The following is a 17,405-nucleotide window of genomic DNA, read 5'->3' as shown; positions in this document are numbered from 1 at the left end:
GCGGCCTGGGCGAGGGGCCTGTGGTGTTTTGCAGGCCAGCCACGCCCCCAGCGACCCAAGCAGAGGCCCTGGTATCTGGGGTTTATTTATCTTCTACAATTGAAACTTTGTAGCCTTGAGGGGAGGCTTGGGCCAGCCAGGGTGTGCAGGAAGCTTGGATTCCTCCATTGCCAGGGAAACCCAAGCCTCCTGCTCGCTCCATGGCTGCAGCCATTTTTGTTGGGATTTATTTATTTCTATAATTGAAACTTTGTAGCCTTGAGCGGAGGCCTGAGCCAGCCAGGGTGTGCAGGAAGCTTGGCTTCCTCCATTGCCAGGGAAACCCAAGCCTCCTGTTTGCTCCGTGGCCACAGCCATCTTGGTTGGGTTAATTTGAATACTCGCTCCTGATTGGCTGGTGGGCGTGGCTTCTGGGTATAGTGGAGGTATGGTCAATTTGCATATTACTCTTTTATTAGATAGGATCACATTTTGTTTATCCATCTGTTTATTTATTCAACAAATATTCACTTTTGTATTCATCTGTTTTTACACATTTTGATTATGTGAATAATACCTATATGAACATTGGTGTTAAAGTATCTGTTTGAGTGGGGAATTACTTTTCATTTTAAAATAAATTTGAATTTAAGAAAAGATGTAAGACTAATACAAATAACTCTTAACATATCTTTTAACCAGACTCTAAATGTTAACATTTTGTTCAATATGTTTTATCATTTGTGCCATCATGCATACTTCTTTCTTGGCTATTTGTAAGTTATAGAAATCATATCTAATCTTTCCTCTCAAAATCAAATAATCCTCACACTACTGTTACCTACAGTACTTAAGAATTAACTGAAGGTAGTATTTAGAGTTATGTCTGAAGTATCAAAAGTGAATATTTACTTCATTGTGTATTTTTAGGACTAGCATAATTTAACTCATACCACATAGCTATTAAAAAATAAATATTTAAAATATGACCATCTTCTAATTATGTAATTCAACAAGGATAAAATATGTTAATATTCTCACTGTTCACTCTACAGTCAAATGTTGAATTGCTTTCATTGTTGTTATTCTTTGAGTCAATGTTTTTAATTCTTTTGATAAGGACTAAAATGTTTATATTGGCAAATGTTCACATTAGTTTTAGTTTAATAATGCCACATTTCTATGTCTGCTAACATAAAACTAATTTACTATGCCTTACTTTGAGTAAGAATGACCAAACAAATAAACAAACAACTAAACCCTAGAAGGTGCCTAACAGAAGTACAATTTTTTAAAAATAAGCAAATGTTTATAGAGTATGTTTTGAAACTTAGCATACAAAAGGTGGTATGCTATCATTTTATCTCATCAGCTAATGTAGATGATAATATGCATCAAAGAAAATATTTGATTTATACTTTAATAAGGACTTTGCTTGTTGAACAAAAATCTCTGAATTAGGGACTCATAAATGGGTATACTTCTTTCTGTAGGTAAAAAAATTTATCCAGAAGATCCAATAAGCTACTCTGATATAACTGGCACATTCAGACGAAGGATGATTTTTTACCGCAGGATGAGAGACCATCAATAAAATGTTTTAGAAGGGATCCTCTGATGAGGTAGAAGCAATTCCCCCACTTTTATGGAGTATGTTTCCCAATGACATATGCTGAAAGTAAAGATGTGGACAAGCATGTTTGTTATATGGAAGTGAAGTTATTCCATCTTTCTTTAAACCTCAGAACTGTGCAAAAGCAACTGAATAACATAATATTCTCATGTGTTAGGAAAAATTGTGTCAATTTCAATAAAGTTGTTTCTGACAGATTTATATAAATAATTCTCTGAATATTGTTTATAAATGAGTTTTTACTAAACCAAACAATTCTTTAAATTAAGAAAAAATTGAGTACCTATCCCACAGAAAGGATTTGAATAATATAACCAAAATGGAAATTGCATCAAAATGTTGACTCATTAGCAATCAAAATGTAAACTATAATAGTGAGATTTCACCTAAGAAATAGACAAAAATGTTTTTTTTTTTAAAGAAACCAGTTTAAGGGATTGATGAAAATATTGGATACCCATGTTCAATGTTCTACTTGGTGAGCACATCTGATACAATGTGCAATCTAGTACAGATTACTTTTTTATTTTTTAAAATTTACCTTTATTGTTGAAAGTATTATAGATGTCCCTTTTTTTTAACTTCATTTACTCCCTCCACCCCATACCCACCCCCATCCCAGGTCTTCACCACACTATTCTCTGTGTCCATGGATTATGCTATATGCATATAAATTCTTCAGTTAATCTCTCCCCACTCACCCATCCACCCACCCCTCCCCTGCCTTCCCTCTGAGATTCCACAGTCTGTTCCATGATTCTTTGTCTCTGGATCTATTTTGTTCATCAGTTTATTTTGTTTATTAGATTCTACATATGCGTGAGATCATGTGATACTTGTCTTTCTTTGGTTCTTTTAGAATTTGTTTCTAAAAACAATTGAGATGCACACAAAAATTTAGCTTCTAGGATCAACTGAAAAGTTCAAAAATTGAAACTTAATTAGATGCGGTAGATACTACTTATTTGTAAATATAGTATATAGTCAATAACATTTCTATTGTAGTGCTAAAATAAACAGTTATATAGGTGCACATGTGTACACATGCATACACATACATATACTTTTTGTACATAGACATCTACAGATATGCAGAGAACTATCCATGAAGTACATTAATTAAGGTGATAACTCTGCCCCCTGCATCTGGGACAGAATAATAAGTATTTTAAAGTTTCTCTTATTTAAAAAAAATGGTTTAATTATTAAGTTCTGATATTCACTCTACAATGTGAATAATGGTTTTTTAAAAATGAAATGGGGAGATGCTTATTTACTTAAGGAAATTGTATAAAATTCATCACGAACTAGAACAAGATTTTTTAAATCCATGTTTCTCAGATATTTCTTATTTGTGAAATAAAGGAAAGAATTCCTGTCTTAATATTATCCTGAGCATTAGTAAATATACAAAATAAAAAGTTTTGGCAATACCCTGGCAAGCAGTTTATGACCAAAAATAAAATTCATAGGTTTTACATTATTTTATGAATTTCAGATATATTTTTTTGGTCATATACTAAAGTAAGCACACCCATAGAAGGGAAGTTTTTGACAAATGCATACTGTAATAAGTACTCTAAGTAGAGGCTTTTCCAGTCTATCTGAAATTTGTTTGTACGAGTAAAAAAACTATTTACAAAAAAGTAATCCTATCTAATAAAAGAGTAATATGCAAATTGACCATCACTCCAAGACACAAGATGGCTGCCCCCATGTGGTCAAAGATGGCTGGCCCCATGTGGACTCCAGATGGCCACCACAAGATGGCTTGCAGGGGAGAGCAGTTGTGGGCAGCTAGGGGTGACCGGGCCGGCAGAGGAGGGCAGTTGGGGGAGACCAGGTCTGCAGGGGAGGGCAGTTAGGGGTAATCGGGCCAGCAGAGGAGCAGTTAGGCATCAATCAGGCTGGCAGGGGAGTGGTTAGGGGGTGATCAGGCTGGCAGGCAGAAGCAGTTAGGGACAATCAGGCAGAGGCAGGCGAGTGGTGGGGAGCCAGCAGTCCTGGATTGTGAGAGGGATGTCCAACCCCCTTTTAGGCCCGATCCCATGGGCGGTGGAACATCCCTCAAAGGGTCCCAGATTGGAGAGGCTGCAGGCTGGACTGAGGGACATCCCCCATGCACAAATTTCGTGCACCAGGCCTCTAGTTTAAGAATAAAGGGAGAAGGAAGGAATTGAATTCTAAAAGTTCTAGAGTTCCACTAATGTGTAAGTGGATGGAATGTTACGTTGGATTTCCATCTCACTTTGGTGGCTTGATCCTTAACTTGTAGTTTGTATATTTTAAGAATATAGCACGGAAATTGAAATCTAATTTTAGCAGTTTTTTTCTGTCTTAATTTCTTTTTTTAATGTAATTTTGTTGATTGTGCTTTATTTACAATGTTAGTTAAATGTGTAATCAGTATAAATAAACGCAATCATGCAATTTAATTAGGAATGTTATTTAGGAAAGTAATGACAAAATTCAGACATTCATGACATTTTTAAATTTCTTTGGAACTTTATTTTAAAACTGTAATTTGAATGAAAGGTAGTTAATATTCAAATTTAAGTATTTGTCTTTTCCAAAAAAAAGTGGAAAAAAATCTTGTTAAATTCAGTGGATTAAAATATATTATTAAAAGTATGATACAGTTTGTAAAAAAAAACCAAAAAATTGTAACTATACTTACATGATGTTTCACTTTCTATTTCTCATAATTTTCACAGTTTTTGGCTTAAAGTTTCTTATTCTTGTGAAAGAATCTATTTAGAATATGATTTGTGTTGTGTTTTAACTCCAAATCATAGACTTATATCAAGAAATACATTTTTTTTCTTTGTCAGGATATTTCATCTCTAATAATTGCTTGAGTTATTCATCAGGTGAACTGGGTAAGTGGGTAAATTATGCAAGTAATCAGCTAGTAAATATGCAAAAATACTTAATGGAGAAAATATATCTTTTGTATAAATTATTCCATATTGAAGTATAAATAACAGTGTCGGTGTGAGTTAAAGAATTACATGCTTTCTGTTGTGACTAACATTATTTATGAATCCTTGTTTGACAATGCCTTTGAAATTCAGAATCATAAATCTTTCCAGTAAATTTTTCCACATTATTTACTGTACAGTGTCTTGAAAATATTAAAACTTAGGAGTTTTGCCCATTGCTTTGTGGCCCTAAGGTTGTTTGAAGATATGTTTCATTAAATATTTCAATCAAATGTGAGAAATAGAGTAATGTGGGGAGAATTATTTTCTCTTGCTCTGGCAATCTATATTAATATTTTAAAAGTCTTTAACAGTGTTTTAACAGTGAACTTCTATTTCATGAAACTTATATATAGAAAAAGAGGTGAGAAAAGTATTGGACATTGCACAGAAATTGACAGGCCTGCTTCTAAATTTTCTGAAGAAATAAGTATTCAAGTCTAAGAATGAAGAGCAGAGAAATAAAATTGTCTTAAGGAACAACTGCCTTTATGGGAAATGCCAGATCACTATCCCAGCTTTGTTATGACATATCCCAGGGAAACAGACAGACTGGACAGTCAGGGCAGTTTTAGTGAACTTTTATTAGAATAACAAATAAGAGCACAAAGATGAATAAATGACACCTCACTTGGCTAAGGTCATGGTAGTTTGTAGAAGGATGGCATTTAATCAATAATTACAATATAATAAGAAGAACACAGCAGTAGGTTTGAGTAAAGTTCTATGAGATCACACTAAAAACACTCTGCCTAGCCCTGGCTGTTGTTGTTCAGTTGGTTGAATATCGTCCCATGCACCAAGAGGTTGCCAGTTGGATTCCCAGTAAGGGCACATGCCCAGGTTGCAGGCTCAGTCCTAGTATAGAGGTGTGCAGTAGGCAGCTGATCAGTGTTTCTCTCTCTCATCTATGTTTCTCTCCCACTCTCTCTTCCTCTAAAAAAATCAATGAAAACATATTTAAAAAGAAAACTCTGCCTAGGAAGATGTATCTTGATGATCATGAAGGTTTCACTAAGTGTAAATATTAAACTTGACCATCAAAATATGGAGACTTAGGGCTATTTTTCTCTCACTATAGAAGCAGCACATTTAGAAAAGGTATAAAATAAAGATATGCCAAAAGAATAAACCAAAAAGTAGCTGCTGACATTTTGCATGATACAGAGAAAAGTACTATTAATACTACAATGTATTTCTTCCTGTCTTTTTTTTCTTTTGTGTTATAGGTACAAAATATATATGCATATATATTGTTACCCAATTCAAAGACTACATACCATTTTTTCTACTTTTTCATAAGTCTTTTTGCACATCTAAGGATGTTTACACAGTATCAAATCCTAAAAAACTTTATTACAGATTGAAAATTTTCCCATAGAACACTTTGATTAAATTATTATCCCACTACCAATATTAGGTAACACAATACTTGCTTCAGGAAAAATTCCTTTCAAATACTGAACAATACAATTTTACTATAAATTTCTGTGAACATAGTAGAAAAATAATTATATTTTATTGCATTTCTCCGACTTCTTATAATGTTAAACATTTTATATATTTTTTAGTATTTATATTTTTTGAATTATCTATTTATACCACTTGCTGTGAGTTATCTATTTATGGCACTTGCCCATTTTTAAAATTGAGGACTAATTAAATTCTTAGCATAGTTATTGTGTATTAGTTATATATATTAAGATACATCATATGTGATTGCCATTTTGTAGGTAAAAATTAAATAGGTATACATAGTATTAATCATGATATGTGCTACTGATGTCTTCCTGCTGGCCTTTTACATTTGTATGACTGAATATAGGACCATTTTATTTTTTTTGCTTAACATTCTTTAATGGTGTTATGCTGTTCTTGTGTGTTTTATGTAATGACTGAATCTCCAATTAGAGTGTTTTAAGACAATATTCTGTTTTTCTGTGTTTTTAACACTAGCACACCAAAGGAAGCTCATAAATGTAGATATTGTAGTGTTATTTTTCACTTTTATCCAGCTGATATTTAATATTTAACAACTAATAGTATATGGTCAGTCATAATGCTCACACACCAGACCATAGGGCTGAGCCCAGGTCTAGAGGCCTTGTCAAACCAAGTGTTTATCACTTAGTTGTTGGGTTATGTATAGGGCATTGCTCATCTCTTTGCAGGGAAGTGGGAAGTTGGAGTGCAGTTAACCTGTTAATTTGTTCAGATTGAACTTTAGAATCACTTAGTTAAATTTCCAAAACATATTGCTGGTTTTGAATCTAAGAATAGAATCAAATCTTCCACTTACTAAGGTTATCTTTTAACAAAGAAACATAGGCCCAGAAGGACTTGCCTTAGGTTACACAGGTATAACCAGAGGAACATAATTTAAAACAAAAAACAATAGAGATAATTTTGTGATGAGGAAATTGAAGTTGATTTTGGCCTCTTTTCCAAAGTCTCTAGAGGGCATTTAACCTATAGAAATGTGGGCTATTTTGATAATGGTATGATTTACATGATTTAAATCAGGCAAAATTTATAAGACATAATCTGATAGAAACACGTGTGTTGGTTGGCATCTGAGGCCATTGGCTAAGTCATCCTATGCTTAACGTTGGCCATTACAGATTCTGGTTCCACAGACTGAATATGGTCTGATGACAGTATGCAGTGAGATGGCGTCTGTCAGACATCTGGCAGCCATAATTAAATTGAGGCCACTCAGTGATTTGAGCCCGAGGCATTTGGACGTCATCTTGGACACTGGGCACCATTATAACAATTGATTCCATCTGGTCTGTTCTGGCTCAGAGGACTCGGATTTTTCCTAGAGAGGCTATTGGCCATGGCTGGTCCTTGTTTATAGAATTTTCCATCTCCCCTGGTTGGGACTTAGTTTTTTGTGCAAAGCCCTTAGTCTAAAATCAGCCATTCCCAATACATGAAACAAGGGTAGTTTAGGATGGCTAATGATAAATAGAAGTGTTAAAGTGTTTTACCATATAAGTTTTTGGTTTTTATTGTGTTCTGGAGGCTCTAAACTCTCACAGTACATAAATTTTCACCAGTTAAACAGAAAACCTGAAAAAAAAAGTAATATGTCTGTTCCATAATAGCCCTAAATATGTGAAGGTATTTAGCTAGCCAGTAGATAACAGGCTTTTATAGCTGGGAGGGATTGTAAAGGCTATAAAGCTGCCCCCTCTCATTTTATAGATAGTAGTCAGTCACATACCTAAAAATTCGATGTAGGTTCTAGGTTCATGCTATAACATTTTCTACAGAAAAATCTCAAGTAGCTTATTAAAGATAGATTATCAGATTTAATTAAGTGCAATTTTCTCTGCTTATAAATTATTTGTAGATATGGCTCAGGTGAAAATGAGTGTATTCTTCAAATCAGACAGCTTTATTTGAAATATCAGTGGATGGTCTGAGTTATTTGACAATCATCCTTTTTATTATGAAACAGAAAGTTATATCACCGTAAAACAAGTGCTGAAATCTACTTGAAGTAATTTATTTATTTTTAAATTTCTACTTGGCAGTTAATAGAAAATTCTTAATTAACAAGATTATTAATTATTTATTTTAAAGTACTTAACAATCTTTCAAGATATAACAAAAATATAATCAATATTAATGTGCTATTACTGCTATGTTTTTACATTAACATTGTTCCATTTACTCTCATTGGTACAGTCAACTTGATGGATATTGTAATCCTTATTGCTTTCAAATACTAGATTGTTTATATAGTTTTGCTCTTTTAAATAATCCATTTTGTCTAATTTACTTTGTTTTTTCTTTTCATTTATTATTTTTTAATTTTTTTATTGTTTAAAGTATTACATGTAGTACATATATCTCCTTTTTTTTTCCCCATTGATCTTCCCCCAGCCTCCTCTACCCCCTGTCGTTTTTTCTTTTAGATTATTCTTTTTGTCATGTCATTAGGCTTTGTAACAGATTGCTAAATTGGCCCCTGAAACACTAATCAGAGGCAGATTAGATAATAGTTTTAAGACTAAGCCTCTGGATCAAGCTCTGGTTACTTTCCTAGTCTAGCACCTCTCATATGCATCAATGTCCTCATATGTAAAATGGGCTAATAATAATACATGCCAAATACACTACTTTATGCAAATTTTTAGAACACTGCTTGGAATTTAACTAATCCTAAATGAAAATTAGTTATTTTTATTAGTATTATTAACCCATATTAAAAGCAATATATAAAGCTCCCATTAACTTAATACAGTTTTATTCTTTCTTCTTATTTGTAATACTTTAGTAAATATATTGCAGTACTTTAAAATTGTCTTAAACTTTATTATAAGGCTGAGCATGTTTTCCATAATTTGTCATTCTTATGGGTAAAATTAAAATGTCTGCTTATTATCTTATTTAATAGTAAAATTAGAAAATTATTAAACTTTAGAATTATAAATTGATTATATTTTGTAATGTTTGATTAGATTTTCCCATTCTGCTTAATTATTTTTGTATATTTTTTACACTACCTAATATTCTTTTTTAAAAAATGTTTGTTTATTATTGACTTCAGAGAGAGTGAGAGAGACATAGAAACATCAATGATGAAAGAGATTTGATCAACTGCCTGCTGCACACCTCCTATAGGGGATCGAACCAGCAACCTGGGCATGTGCCCTGACCAGGGATTGAACCACGATCTTCTGGTTCATAGGTCGATGCTCAACCACTTGGCTGAGCCCACACTGGCCAGGCCTGCCTAATATTCTTTAGAAAAATACCCTACAGTAACCCAGAACCCTACAATGGCTCAGAGAAGGAGACTCATGGAGAAGGGGGTGTGCAGGTGCTTACATGTTGGCCTAAGGCCTTTATGGTTCTAATGCTTTGCTGTCTCAGAAATTGAGCTCCTATGCTTCAAACTTCTTGAGTAATTCTCACTTATTTTCTACTTTTAATTTAAAATTTTTCTTGTTTCATCTACTCCAGAGCTTCTCAATTTAGCTAGGCCATGTCCATTCTTCAAAGACATATGTTGCATTTCCTACTGAGTCCATTAACGGAAAGGGCTGAGATGATGAACTGCAACTCTAAGTGTTTTGGAACATCACTCAACTGGCCAGCAGCTATTTTAGAATCAAAGTCATATAAGATAAACAGGAGCTATTATAGATTTGCTTCACCACGGTTTTCTCCTTCATCCACCCTGTTACCTGACTATTCAAAAACATGGTTAAAATCCTAAGAAGTTGGACAATAAATTGCATACATAACTTTTAAGACACTTTTCAAATAAGCAGCAAACTGATCATGCATTTACTCATTCATTCTTTCATAATCAAAAAAACTTTAAGTAGTTATTACATTTCAGTGTCTATGATTGTACTGATGGGCCAAAAATATAAGTAAGATAGAGTCCCTGTTCTAAAATATCTCTGCATCAGGTGTCTTTAAGGCAGGTTTGGGGATGTACTATGAGGACTCACATGACTCAGCATATAGCTGTTCCCATGGTTATGATTTATTACAGAAAAGAGATATAAAGCAAAATTTGCAGAGGGAAAGGCACTTGTGGGGAACCAGAGCAAGTTTCCAAAAGCCCTCTTCAGCAGGAGCACACAGGATGTTTAATTCCTCCACCAACAAACTGTGACAACACATGTGAATAGTATCGTCTACAGGGAAGGTCATTAGAAACTCAATGCCCAAGGTTTTTAATGGGAGCTGTTCACATAACTGCCTTCTGTCCAGCGTTTCCCAAAATTCCAGACTCCCAGAAGGAAGGCAGGTGTTCAGCATAAACCTTATTGTTTACTCAAAAGGGTTAGCCACAGTGAGCCCCTCTTATCTGTTAGGGAATGGGGGAAATCGCCCTAAGGCTAATTTCTTAACCACCAGCCAAGGGCCTTGCAAACACAATTTTCTGTGGATAGCAGTCTCAGGCTGTGTTAACTCTTTTCTGCATAATCGCACATTCAAGTGACAGGCAGAAAAGTATTTTAAAAGTCAGGTAAAAAGAGTTATTGCATTATAGAAGAAAACTCAATTAGCTCTGCCTGGGTGACTCAAGGGAAGCTTCATTTAACAAGACAATTATTGAGCTGAATCTTGAAGAAACTTGAAATTTTCTAAAATCCGAGGTGAGGAAAGGCTTATCTCCATGCAAAAGTAACTGTATTCATTGCAGTAAAGAGATTGCTGAGAAATTCTGCATGGTGGGAGAACAGGGCCTGCTGGGGAGTCGGAGACAAGGGAGTATTTGGAACAAGAGCATGAAGTGATTTATAGTTTTGTGAGTGGTAGGGAGCATTAGAGGTTTTAACAGAAAAAAATAAGTGAATACATTTTCAAAGTATATCAGGTAACAGAAGGAAACAGGGTTGGACAAGGAAGCGTTTGAAGACAGTAAGACCAGTTTGGAGGCAAAAGGTGGTGATGACGTGACGTAAGACACCTATGGTGGGGCCAGAATCTGGAGCAGTAGTCCTCACCCGTGAAGGTACAAAGAATTACATCCGGAGCTTAAAAAGATTATGATGTCTCAGTCCCACGAAAGCCCTTTTATATCTCTCAACAAAACATTCTGTATGCTTTCACTTCTGTAGCTCTCTTACTCTATAATGCTATCAGCCAAACCTTAAAATCCACTGGGTAGTCAGTTCATTATAGGACAAAACCAGGGACATATCATTTGCATAAAATTCCCTCCTCACGTTGACAATAAATTGAGATGCAAAGCCATATGGCAGTCTACCTTAGCCAAATAATTTTATCTATTCTCAGATGAATCTAGCCAATAAATCTTTATGCAGTGAAGCATATTAATGTTTCTGCAGAGGACTCAAAGGGGTGATTTTGTTAACTTGTTAAGTGCAGACCAAAGTGCTTATCAAAAGGTGCAATCTTGATGGGTCCTAATTACATAAGATTCATGTCAGTATATGTTGTTACTTCTTGGTGGTTCCATGTGTACTGTGCATATGATGTGTATGAAAGCCTCAAGAAATGGGTTCCAAGATGTTTTCAACATATAACTATTATAATAATTAAATGTAAGGTATTTAAATAAAATCATTAGGATAGCACAAAAATATAAACATATATAGCTCTGCACAGCTTTCTTCCCTATTGTTTTTATATTATTTTGCATTATTTCATTTTATAGTATATGATGGCACAAAAGAGACTTGCTAGGTTTGTAAATATTGATAGAAGGATATACATAAGTTTCTTTTATTCTCATTATCTAGACATTATTGGATTTCATAGAAATGTTCTATTTGAACTATAATGAAGTGACTTCTTCAGTAATAGCTTATCAGCTATTTTAATAAAATAATTTAATAATAAGTAAAATATTTCAACCATGTGTTAAGATCAACTTATATGTTATATACAAAAAATATGTCCTTAAGTTTTCTCTCTTTATATCCAAACAGGAGTCATTAGATATATTTAATGTTTTGTTGAGTTATATGATTCACAACTATAGCAAAATACGTTGGAGAAAATTATCTTTGAAGGGTTTTCATCGGTAGTTTAATTAACATACAGTGGACAGAAAGCATACAATCTGTTCAAACAGATGATTCAAAGATCCCTCCTGTTGTGTTTGTTTTCACTGCAGCTGGGAACTGATAGATTATATTACATATATTGTTCATCTTGCTTCTGAATGATTTGTTTTGGTTGTGATTTAAAATATTTTCATGAGTTTGAAAACTCGTGAAGTATATAGGAATAATTCACAGTGTAGATAATTAGGCTGTGGTTTTGCCAGTTTTTCTCTATCTTTATTTCTGTAAAACATCCATTTTTGACTTGTCTTATCTTCTTTAAAAATGATTCTTAAAAGGAACCAAAATCTAAGCCAATTTTATACTTCAGTCTTGATGAACCAACTGCTACTGAATAATGAACATATAGGAATGTATCCTCTGTACATGATGGGGTTGTCTTGCTTATTCATAACATAACCAGAGAAAAAGAGTTATATCTAAAACTAGAGGTCTGGTGCACAAAATTTGTGCATGGGGCGGGGGGGGGGGGGGGCGTTGTGTGTCCCTTAGCCCAGCCTGCACCCTCTCCAATCTGGGACATCCCTCTCACAATCCAGAACTGCTGGCTCCCAACTGCTTGCCTGCTTGCCTTCCTGATTGCCCCTAACTGCTTCTGCCTGCCAGCCTGATCACCCCCAAACCACTCCCTGCCAGCCTGGTCACCCCCAAACCACTCCCTGCCAGCCTGATCACCCCCAAACCACTCCCCTGCCAGCCTGATTGATGCCTAACTGTTACCCTGCCGGCCCAATTGCTCCTAACTGCCCTCCCCTGCTGTCCCGATTGTCCCTAACTGCCCTCCCCTTCAGGCCTGGTCCCCCACAACTGCCCTCCCCTGCTGGCCATCTTGTGGTGGCCATCTTGTGTCCACATGGGGGCAGCCATCTTGTGTGTTGGAGTGATGGTCAATTTGCATATTACCTCTTTATTATATAGGAGGATAGCAACCAAAGGAAAATTAATGGAGGCCAGGCTCTAAAACTCAAAAATTTTCATATTAGAAAACCCTCAGGTCCTTCTTTAGATTATGTTTAGTCTTTGTAAATACAATTGGAGGCAGCAAATGATCCATTTTTATCAGTTTACACAGTTTAAGGTAGCAAATTTTAGAAGGAGCAAGCCCATCCATGATGGAGACAAACCAATCAATGATTGTATTAGCTGATATAATAGTAAAGCAAGAGAGAAAAAGTTTAAAACACAGCTGGAAATTAAAAACAACAACAACAACACCAAAACTGCACAGGTATCTGGAGACTTACCTTTGTAAGTGCTAGAGTAAACATTGATTCTTGCTTCATATGGGAGGCCTACCTGTTGGTTAATTTACCTTTCCCAGTAATCTTAATAATAAAATTTCCATAGTCACTGCAAAAACAGGAGTTTGACACATTAATGAAACATCCCAGACTTCAGTGTAAGCGGTGTTAAAAGATAATGTTTGACATATTAAAACATTTAAGTTCACCTGAGCAGGAATCAGTTCCAAGGGAGAGCACCAAATCAGAAGGGGTTAGAGCACTCCAAGGACAGGAGCTAGGGGAGAGACTTTTATGGAGAAAGGGGGGAAGCAAAGTAAGGAACCCATTTGATTGGCTATAGCTTAAGCATTTGCTGGACTCAGAAAAGCAGAGTTGGCTGTTTGTGACTGATTGTCTTTAGGTTTGATTTCTTAACCCTGAGACATTGACAGGCTTAGGTTGGGGTTTGCTTACTAAGAAGGCTGCTAAGGTATTAATACCACCTCAGTCTAATGGACTCCTTGTTTAATTAACTTCACAGTGGGGAATATGAACTTTATTGTTCCTGAGATTTGACGCTCCCTTTTATTTCTTCTCTTGGGTCAGAAAGCAGGGAGAAAATGAGAAAGGGGGCTCAGGGAAGTTGGGAAGTGGGATTCCTATGCACACAGCTCCTCCAGTGCTGCTTATTTCACCTACTCCCTCCCTGGGCCAGAACCACAGGAGCTGGGGTGACTTACTGGCCCGACAAGCATCATGGAAAATGCTATATTTTGTTTTGTGCTATAAACATCTGAAAAGATAGTGGTAAAATCAATATCAGTTAATTAATATCCAACAATAATACTAATTTAAAAGAAACCCAGAGTTGTTTTGAAATCCTGTTTTGAAGATTTTAATAAAATCTAAGTCTTTGAAGTTTTTGGTATATTTTCCCTAATTTACATTATAGAAGGAAAAAAAAAAAACCCTCTGTTTGGACCCGCTCCATTTGTGTGATTTTAAAAACTATTTCTTTGTATCTAGGACTGCTGAATCCATTAACTGCATTACATTTGCTACATTTCTTGTCTAGGTTGACAATCGAGCAAGGACCCTGTGTAGATTTTCAGTTGTACCTCCATGACTATGTGTATTCAGATGCCCCACCTGTCTAATGCAAGGCAAATGCACAGCCCTAAAGTTAATATAAGCCTTGTGCTAGGAAGTCCTGATTTGGTTGTTGTAAAACTTTTATTGCTTACTTTTGTTGTAAGCTGCCTCATATATTTTTAGTAATGAGGCAGGATATATAAATAAAGCAAATAAAACTGCTTTCTGTACCTTTGCCTAGAATCATAGGTCTTACACATCCTCAGGAAAAGCTACCTATTTCTTCAGGTAAAATATTGTTATTCCCGTTTAAAATATAGGGTAACTAAAGCACAGGGAGTTTTGTGAACTATTCTAAACCCCATATCCAGCAAACCTAACAATAAAAATTCCACTCGAAGTCTCCTGAATCCTTGTACAGTATTTCTTCTATGAAACAATTCTGCCTAGTCCTGTCATTCCTGCTCCAAAGAGACTATCAGCAATTCATCGGCCTATTCACTCGTTCATTCATTCAACAAAAATTTACTGAGCACTGTCCAATGGCTAGTGGGAACAACAGTGTTAAAAAACCAACATTTCCTGCCTTGGTTAGGTGGCTCAGTTGGCTGGAGTGTTGTCCTATGTACCAAAGGGTTGAGGTTTCAATTCCTGATGAGAGTACATACCCAGGTTGCTGCAAATTCAATTCCCCGTAAGGGTGCTTACTGGAGGCAACCAATGGATGTTTCTCTCTCACATCTATGTTTCTCTCTCTCTTCCCCACTTCCTTTCTCTCTAAAATCAATAAATATCCTCCAGTGAGTATTAAAAAAAGAAAAAAAGAAACATTTTTTGTAGTGGAGGGTGGGAGGGGACCATAATCAACCCTTTCCGTACATGAGCTTTTGCAGCCTTACAGCAGTTCTATGAATTGAACACAGTGCTACATTTTTGTGGCATTTGTGAAGTTCTTGGTCATTTTCATTCTCCATGGTTCTTTTAAATCCTATCATTCTCTGAGCCCATAGAAAAGCCTACATTACCCACCCGATGGTAGTGTTTCTCTCCAAGCTGTATCCACTAAAGCATCAGGCAGTAGGAGATCTTTTAAGTTCATGATGAAACCAAAGAATAGTCTGTCAAGAAGAATTATCACCTTTGTTTGAGTTGAAAGAGAGATATTTTAGACTATTTTCCTATGATGAGTAGTTGCCTTACCTTAGTTATTAGAGTTCTGATTCAATGGTATTATAAGCCACATTAAACACATTTTGGTTTCTTGGAATGTTCTTGTATTGAGAGGAACATCACAGCTATGATTCAATCACTGCCCTCTTAAGCTCTTTTTGAAGCCATATCCTGCCAGTTATAAAGGCTGTCATTTCATATCTTTTGGTAATAGTTGTGTAGAAGAGGGCTGTTCTTCCTAGTCAGAAACTGAATTTCTCAGACTTGTGGTATACCTTCCCCTGCTGACCTACAGAAATGAAAGACTAGGACTAATGATTAAATCTAATTTTCCCTCCTGTAGTGGCAGGATGAGCTGGGTCAGCAAGGACTGTCCCTGCAGATAGCTTTAAAATACCTCTGTGATTTGATCCCTTTGCCTTCCATTTCATTTCTCTAAGTGCCTATCACTGCCATTCTTTACTACCCCGCAAGTTTCTAAGGTAAGAACAGCACAAGTGAACAAGAGCATGTGTGATGCCTCCTGAGAGCGTTGCTTATTAAATGAATTAGGCAGTGAGCCAAGTCTGACTTGTGAGCTACGAAGCAGGTTAGCACATTTACACAAAGATCATCCCATGTATTATTTAAACCGTTCAAACACATTGTTGTCTCTCTGCTGTTCAACATAACTCATGTGAAATGAATATTAGTTCACACGTTAATAATGTCTGACTTTTATATTCAAATGGACTGAGAATCACTTGTTTTTCATTCCTTTGTCTGGATTGTAGCTTGTCTTCTCAGAACAACTGGGGAATGTTTATGAAGTGTGTTGTGGAAGGTGGGGAGGGAAGGGAATAAAAATGCATTGCTTTAGGGCTACACATCTGTTTTAGAGACTGCTGGGTCTTCACATTAACCACTGTCACGACTTATAATGTGTCCTAAAATTGCATTCTATTCAGAGACGTGCATACCAACTCAAAATAATACAATTAAACAGATTCACTGGTTTGAGTTAGTTCTCTATTTTCATGACTAGCAGATATTTTTCCTACTTAAGTTGATAACATGTGTATGATTCATAGCAGGTAAGTAATTCATTGTTTTATTTACTTTCAAACAGACTGGCAATATCAAGTTGCTCAGGCCTTCCCGCAAGCAGAAGAGGAGATAGAAGTAGACACACATGCCTTCAGCCACAGGTGGAAAAGGAACACAGATCCGCTCAAGGCTGTGGACACCAACCGAGCGAGCGTGGGCCAAGACTCCTCAGAGCCCCGAGGCTTCACAGACCTGCTGCTGGATGATGGGCAGGACAACACCACACAGATTGAGGTAAACAACCTGAATAATTGAAATGGATTAATGAGTACATTTATGGTAAGGCACCTATATATACATACTGTCATTTCAAATCAACCTAGAACTTTTGGACCTTTTTTTTTTTTTTTTTTTTTGTAAAGATAAATTTAATTCATTGATAAATAATTAATTTGTTAATATTCAGTAATCCAATAATAAACAATTATATTAAATAAATAGATAGGTAAATCATTTCATCACCCACAAATTCATTTACTCATGAAACAGAGAAGCATGGACTTGGTGTGGTGAAGACAGTGAGGGGAACACAAAACTGAAGACAATACAGCACCTGCCTGCTGGGAATGTACTGTGGAAGAGGGTCTACTTGCCATTATCAAATCATTCCTATGCCATGTGATATGTACAGAAATATATACAGGCTGTAGCATGGCAGGCATGGAGGCGGGAGTGA

At 35.7% G+C, this 17,405-nt stretch overlaps 1 protein-coding gene across 1 annotated transcript in view; it reads left to right on the top strand.

Annotated features, from left to right (window-relative positions):
- PLXDC2 (plexin domain containing 2) overlaps positions 1-17,405 on the top strand; it is a 426,562-nt gene that overhangs the window by 161,116 nt on the left and 248,041 nt on the right. The window contains exon 2 of the mRNA XM_080661690.1: positions 16,752-16,963. Within this exon, the coding sequence (XP_080517816.1) occupies positions 16,752-16,963 (212 nt within the window). The remainder of the gene's footprint in view (positions 1-16,751; positions 16,964-17,405) is intronic.

The sequence above is a fragment of the Plecotus auritus genome, assembly GCF_963455305.1.
Source record: "Plecotus auritus genome assembly, chromosome: 1".
Classification (NCBI taxonomy): domain Eukaryota; kingdom Metazoa; phylum Chordata; class Mammalia; order Chiroptera; family Vespertilionidae; genus Plecotus; species Plecotus auritus.
This window is presented reverse-complemented; position numbering and strand designations above follow the sequence as displayed.